We start from the raw sequence: 7,433 nt of genomic DNA, 5'->3' as shown, positions 1-7,433 counted from the left end.
AGAGGGAAGCTGGAGCCAGATACTTATGAGGAGTTTGAAGCATCAGCACAGGGCACTGGAGGGCAACAAAGAGTGAAATGTAAGAGAAAAACGATCAGATTTCTTGTTTTACTTTTAAAAAAAACTCTCAAAATGCATTTAGCATATTTAAATGCCATGAATAAGGTCATGAAAAGGGAAATTATTCAGAAGGTAGGTACCAGAGGTCATGCAACAGATGAAGGAATCTAGCCTAGCAGGTTCATGGTAATGACTGTGCTTGTATAATACTAATACCACTTGGTACCATAGTTCTTTTTTTTGGGGGGGGGGAGAAGGGGGGTTCGGTCGTGGGGCCTGAACTCTGGGCCTGGGCACTGTCCCTCAGCTCTTCAGCTCAAGGCTAGCGCTCTACCACTTGAGCCACAGTGCCACTTCTGGCTTTTTTCTTTTTGCTTACGTGGTGCTGAGGAATCGAACACAGGGCCTCGAACATGCAAGGCAAGCGCTCTACCACTGAGCCACCTTCCCAGCCTTGGTACCATAGTTCTGAAAACACACAACAATATCAATAAAACACTTAAGATATCCGTGGAAAAAGAAAAAAATAAACAGATATCATATAAGCCTGAGTTCACCCAAATCCTGTTTATTCTCTTGCAATTGTGATTGCACTGTGCATACTTTATGGATCTATGAAAGGATGTAGTTATACTTTAACATACGGATAGATTTTTCCATGAGTACAAATCAGAAAAAAATTAGAGAGGAAGACCAAACCAAAAAGACAGCTGACTCTTACCAAGATGTCTTTGAAATGGATGTCCCTTCTTCTGCTGATACAAGTGATGTATTGCTTTAATGCTGGAAGTTGTGGGAAGGTGGTCGTGTTGCCCATGGAGTACAGCCATTGGCTCAATGTGAAGATAATCCTGGATGAGCTTGTGCAGAGAGGCCATGAGGTCACTGTCCTGACATCCTCTGCTGCCGTTCATGTGGATTCCGGAAAATCATCTCCTTTTAAATTTGAGACCTTCCCTACACCTTTGACTACAAAGGAATTTGAAAGACATTTCAAACATTCTGTCAATATATGGACATATGAGTTCCCCAAATACTCAATCTGGAAATTGTATTCAAAAATGCAAAGCATGTTTGAAGAACATTCTGATGTGTTGGAAAGCTTATGCAAATACATGATTTTCAATGAGAAACTTAGGAAAACGCTACAAGAATCAAAGTTTGATGTCCTGCTTGCAGACCCTGTGGTTCCCTGTGGAGAACTTCTGGCTGAGCTACTGAAAATTCCTCTTGTGTACAGTCTCCGCTTCTTCCCTGGCAATGAATATGAGAAACAGTGTGGAGGACTTCCATTTCCACCTTCCTATGTGCCTGTTGCTCTGTCTGAGCTCAGTGATCGCATGTCATTCATGGAGAGGGTGAAGAATATGATGAATGTGATTTTTTTTGACCTCTACTTTCAAACATTTAATGAGAAGAAGTGGAATCAGTTTTACAGTGAAGTTCTAGGTAAGCTACCACTTACATTATTATGATTTAATCCTAACTTTTCTGTTGCTTTGAAGATGAGCTGAAGTAAATATCAAACCTAAACACCTGAGGGAAATACAGATCAATGACATGAGAGGCTTACATTAGAGAAGCAGTTAAAACTCTGGCCATCTCCTTTTCAGAAACATTTCCAGAAAACAATAACTCTGCTACTTGAACCACAGACAATTTTTAGAAAGCATTATGTATGCATTTTACTATAGTCTTATTTCAGCTTAAAGAATAATATAACAGGAACCAGCAGCTCGTACTTGTCATCTAGCTACTTGGGAGGCTGACAGTTCAAAGCTAGCCCAGGAAGGAAAGTGTGTGAGACTTTTCTCTCCAATGAAACAGCAAAAGACCAGAAATAGAGCTGTGACTCAAGTGTAATAGAGTGTTAACTTTGAGCAAAAAAAAAAAAAATAGCTCAGGGAGAGAAGGGGTGACATGATGTTAAAAGAAATGTACTTATTACCTTATTTGTGCAACAGTAACCCCTCCTTATATCACACTTATAGTAACCTTAAAATTCAAATCTTTTACAAAGCTCAAGAACACTGCCCAGACCTAAGTTCAACCCCACGACCAGCACAAAAACAAAAAGAACACAAAGTATACATCTCATTAATATATTAATGACTATAGCTATGTAGATTTAGTCCTTACAGCTATGTTGATTTAGTCTTATAGTTGATGATTAATTACCAAAACTATGTCGCATAAAGGACAGTTTCCCAACTTTTGCAAATTAGTTTTCTCACTCACAAAGAAATCATTTACCCATAGTTGCAGGCATGATCCTTCATAATTGTTAAATATTGTTTATCTCCCAGAGAAAATGCTTTAATGACTGAAAGTCTCCCCACCTCTTTTTCCCTCTCTCTGTTCCTGGAGAGCAGGAGAATAATATTATCAGCTTATTAATATAAACCAAATGCAGTACCACCACTCAGAATTTAGTTAGACTCTCAAAAACCCACTGTACTGGAAAATCAAATTGGAGAAATCTCCTGAGATAACTTTTTTTAGAGTATTTATAGTATTAATTGATTCTGGAGATAAGAATGTTTCTAGATTTTATTTGGTACTTTTATAGCTTTGAAAAGATGTATTTTATATACAGAGTATTAACATGTGTCATTATAAATAAATATCTTTTTTCAAAACACAATATCTGAGTGTCTCACCTACATTATTCCTACTTATTTCAGAAAGTCACATGATTTGTTTCAGAGTAAATTTTTTCATGAGACTTGCTATTATGTTTTTTGTCCACTCAGGAAGACCCACTACAATACTTGAGCTCATGGCCAAAGCTGATATATGGCTCATTAGGACCTACTGGGATTTTGACTTCCCTCGCCCACTGTTACCAAATTTTGAATTTGTGGGAGGACTCCACTGCAAACCTGCCAAACCTCTGCCTGAGGTGAACCTGTCCCTGTTGGCTTGGTGCTCCCTTTCTCTCTCTTCTTTCCCTCTTGCTTTTCTTCTCCCTCTCCCTCTCCTTCTTTCTGCACTTCTTAATGGCTTTGCATCCTCTCTCAGGGGTCTCCATTAGCAAAATAGATTGAAAGAGGGGATGAAGTGTCCTGTTAGTTGTGGACTCGTGTATTTCCATTCAACTCTCTATGCTTCATGACTGTCAAGATAAAGGTAGGAAAACTGGACTCTTTGGAGAATATGATCAGTTAAATTGAGCTTTCATTGGATGTCATAAGGACGAATATATGATTCATGCAAAGATTAGTTACTAAGTGACTACAATATACCCGAAGAAAATGGTGGCTATCCTGAGAAAGAAGCAGAAACAGATTCTGAACACAGAGCTTGATTCCATTTGGATAGGGAAACTAGAAAATAAAAAATTGTCTGAAAATATTTTCATAAAGAATAGAGTAATGTTAAATAAACACAAGGAAAGCATTAACATAGAGTTCAATCGCTACTACTTCTGTTACATAAATCAGAATAATACAATAAAAATCTTGTAAAATTTGGAAACCAGATCTCTACCATTATAGCAGAATCTATTTTTTCCTGTAAACTTAGTAGTACATATTTTCAGAAATCTGTGTTCCATTATGGGATTTATTTATCTGATGGATCCTTTCTCCAATATAGTGAGTGATCTGACTGTGTCTTCTGAATGAATTAGGCTTGAAACTTATTTCTGAAATATGAGCAATTAGCTACTCCTGAGTCTTTTTAAATACTGTTTGCTTAGACTGTCAATGTCAATACATCACTTTTAGTGCATGTCTTTGACAGAGGGGTGAGACCCTTTCCAGAAGACAATTGTTACATCTCATCATTCAGATTCCATCAGTTAATTGGAAAATTAAGATCATTTACATCTAGGGTTAATATGCAAAAGTATACACTTGAATTGGTTTCTGGGGTTGTGTGAATGATCTAGTATATTCGTGTCTATGCTTCTTAATTTTTGAAAAACAATCGTAACTATTATAAGTAAAGACCAATTATAAACTTCCTCTACTTCTAGCTGGTTACATTAGTAATGTAATTAATTACATTAGTAATTAAGATAATTATCATCTAAGACTCTAAGTAGAATAATTTCTAAGAACATCTACCCCAATTGATGTATGAGGATTCTATTTCTCTTCTTCCTGTCAAAAACCTAAACAGATTATACATCTTCTTCCAAATAAAAGGAGCTAATGAGTGAACTGAGATCAGATATTATAACAAGTTTAAGCTTGTTTTCCTGCTGTTGTTCTTTGGTGATAGAGAACATTCTTTCTTCACAGGAAATGGAAAAGTTTGTCCAGAGCTCTGGAGACCAGGGTGTTGTGGTGTTTTCTCTGGGGTCAATAGTCAGTAACTTGACTGAAGAAAGAGCCAACACAATTGCATCAGGCCTTGCACAAATTCCACAAAAGGTAAACTAATGCTCTCTGGTGGACATTAACAGAATAATACTTTTTCTTTTGTATTTTATTTCTTTTTAAAAAATTTTAATGTCAAATTAATGTACATAGGGGTTACAGTTACATAAATTAGTGAGTACATTTCTTCTCTAACTTGTTATCCCTTCCCTCATTTTTTCTCCCTCTTTCCCTCCTCCCCCAGTTGCTCCCCAAGTTATACATATCATTTTCAACATATTATCTTGTTAGTATCAATGCTGCATTGGATCCCCTTTGTCCTATGTCTCACCATTATACAAAGTAAACCAATTTACCAATTCCAAATAAATAATATTCTTCAAAAACCCTTTTGAAAACACATCAGACTAACTTTGTCCTACTTGAGAAAGAGACTAAAAGTGTGGCAAAGAAAGTATTTTTTTTTAATCCAGAACAGTAAAGAATATTAGTAACTTCCTTTTCTGATACATAAAAATAGTGTAATATGCTTGTGCAATTTGGGTTTTTATGGACCTGTCAGATACAAAATAAATAAGCTTCTCAATAAATACGTGAAGTTCATCTAGAAGCACAATTACACTCATTTTTTTGAATCATGGAATATAATACTATCAAACATGTTTATGAGGAAATCTCTCAAATTAGAAAATCAATTCATTATTTTTTATTGTATGTAGGAAAATAGTTTTAATATACAATTAATTTTCTTAGAAACCTCTCTCAAACTTGGCAGATTTTATTTTATTTTATTTTGTCGTTTCTGGGCTTGAATTCTGGGCCTGGGCGCTGTTACTCAGCTCTTCAGCTCAAGGCGAGTACTCTACCACTTGAGCCACAGCACCACTCTGGGTTTTCTGCTTATGCGGTGCTGAGGATTCAAACCCAGGGCCTCACCCATGCAAGGCAAGTGCTCTACCACTGAGACCTTCCCAGTCCCAAACTTGGCAGATTTTTTAAAATTTTATTTTATTTTATTTGGGAACATACTGTACAGAGGGATTACAATTACATGAGCAGGATAATGCTTACATTTCTTACCAAGCATTGCAGCCTCCTCCTTTTGTTTACCCTTCACATCCCTTCCCAGCCTCCCCCCTCCCCCCCCCAATCCCAATCCTTCTCCTTCCCCCTCCTTCCCCCCCACCCCCGCACCAACATTGTAAAGCTCGTTTTGGACATGTCAACTTGTACTTCTCATTGTTGCAACAGATCCACCTGTATCCTTAAACAACTGGTTTTTCCCCATCTCCTCCACAAGTTATACTAACATCAAATATAGTGAAAGCAGGGGTTATACTGTGGGGGAGGGACATACAAAGCAACAGAGAGATAATTTTATAAATGCTTTAGAAACACATGCATGAAAGAAAGAAACATTAAAATACATATCTAAGGGTTCATTTTCCTGACATCACATTATCTGACCTTTTCCGCTTGACTCATACATATACTAGATATCGCATATAAGGGAAACCATGGGACCTATGTTTCTTTGGGCCTGGCTTACTTCACTTAATATAATTTTTTCCAAGTCTTTCCACTTCCTAACATAGAGGCATAGAATTTCATTGTGTATATATATACCACATTTTCTTGATCCATTCATCTACTGAGGGGCATCTGAATTGGTTCCATATCTTAGCTATGGTAAATAAGGCTGCAATAAAGATAGTCATGCTGGTAGCTTTAGTGTGGTCTTGTTTGTAAACATTTGGGTAAATGCCCAAAAGTGGGATTGCTGGGTCATAGGGGAGTTCTATGTGGAGTCTTTTGAGGAACCTCCATACTGCTTCCCAAAGTGGTTGAACAAGTTTACACTCCCACCAACAATTCAGTAAGGTTCCCTTCTGTCCACATCCCCTCCAGCGTCTGTTGTAATTAAAGTTCTTGATTTTTGCCGTTCTATCTGGGGTGAGGTGGTATCTCAATGTTGTTTTGATTTGCATTTCTTTTATGGCTAGGAAGGTTGAGCATTTCTTCGTGTGTCTATTGGCCATCCTTCTTTCCTCTTCAGAGAAGTTTCACTTTAAGTCTTTAGCCCACTTATTTATTGGGAAGTTGTTTCTTTGAGGATTTGTTGTTGGGGAATTTAATTTTTTGAGTTCCAGGTATATTTTAGGTATGAGACCCTTGTCCGTTGTATGGCTAGTGAAGATCTTTTCCCAATCCGTAGGCTTTCTATTGAGTTTCCTAGCTATGTCCTTTGCCATGCAGAAGCTCTGCAATTTCATGCAATTCCATTTGTCCAACCTTTCTATGATTTGTTGTGTTTCTGTGTCTCTATTAAGAAAATTTTGCCCTGTGCCAAGGAGACCTAGAGTTTCTCCTATTCCGTCCTGTAATGTTTTCAGAGTGTCTGCTTTGAATCTGAGGTCTTTAATCCATTTGGAGCTGATTCAAAATCAGCATTTCTTGACTTTCTGAAACTCCCCCTCCCCCTCCCAAAAACGCCATAAATCATGATAGCTAAGAAATACAGTTTCAACTGCACAATTACTTCATCTACATTTCTATGGAAAGGAGATTCCCTATAAAAGCTTCCTGATTGCCCTTTATTTCCACATTACTCTAAAAGATAATGCATAATTAATAATAAATGGAATGTAGTTATAATTTATAATCAGTTGTTTCACTTATAAAATAAGAATTTAAAAACTTTAAAACATTAGGGTCATCTACGTTTTTATATGTCTTTCTGCCAATTACGTGATCAGATTAAAATTTGGAGTGCAAGTAACACACTAACCTAGCTCAAGACTGTAATCCTAGCTACTCAAGAAGCTAGATCTAAAGATCATGGGTAGAAGCCTGGGCAGGAAAGGTAAGAATCTTAACCCAAATTAAACACTAGAAAACCAGAAGCACCCATGTAGCTTAAGTGGTAGAGCACTAACCCTGAGACAAAAAGCTCAGGGACAGCACCCAGGTCCTGAGTTTAAGTTCTATGACCAACAAAATAAACCATCAGGTTGCAGTAAGATTGTATATGCAACACGTTACCATTTT

The 7,433-nt window shown here is 37.2% G+C and overlaps 1 protein-coding gene across 2 annotated transcripts in view; it reads left to right on the top strand.

Annotated features, from left to right (window-relative positions):
• Positions 1-785: 785 nt before the first annotated feature.
• Positions 786-7,433, top strand: part of LOC105980276 (UDP-glucuronosyltransferase 2B31-like) — a 13,313-nt gene continuing 6,665 nt past the window's right edge. The window contains exons 1-3 of one of the 2 annotated variants that reach the window (XM_013009021.1): positions 786-1,256; positions 2,813-2,962; positions 4,308-4,439. In XM_013009021.1, the coding sequence (XP_012864475.1) occupies positions 786-1,256; positions 2,813-2,962; positions 4,308-4,439 (753 nt within the window). Of the gene's footprint in view, positions 1,510-2,812; positions 2,963-4,307; positions 4,440-7,433 lie in introns of both variants that reach the window. The other variant, XM_013009020.1, reaches the window with a different exon arrangement.

Source organism: Dipodomys ordii, unplaced genomic scaffold (genome assembly GCF_000151885.1).
Source record: "Dipodomys ordii isolate 6190 unplaced genomic scaffold, Dord_2.0 Scaffold8, whole genome shotgun sequence".
Classification (NCBI taxonomy): domain Eukaryota; kingdom Metazoa; phylum Chordata; class Mammalia; order Rodentia; family Heteromyidae; genus Dipodomys; species Dipodomys ordii.
Note: the sequence above shows the minus strand (reverse complement) of the source record. Positions and strands in the feature narration are given on the sequence as shown.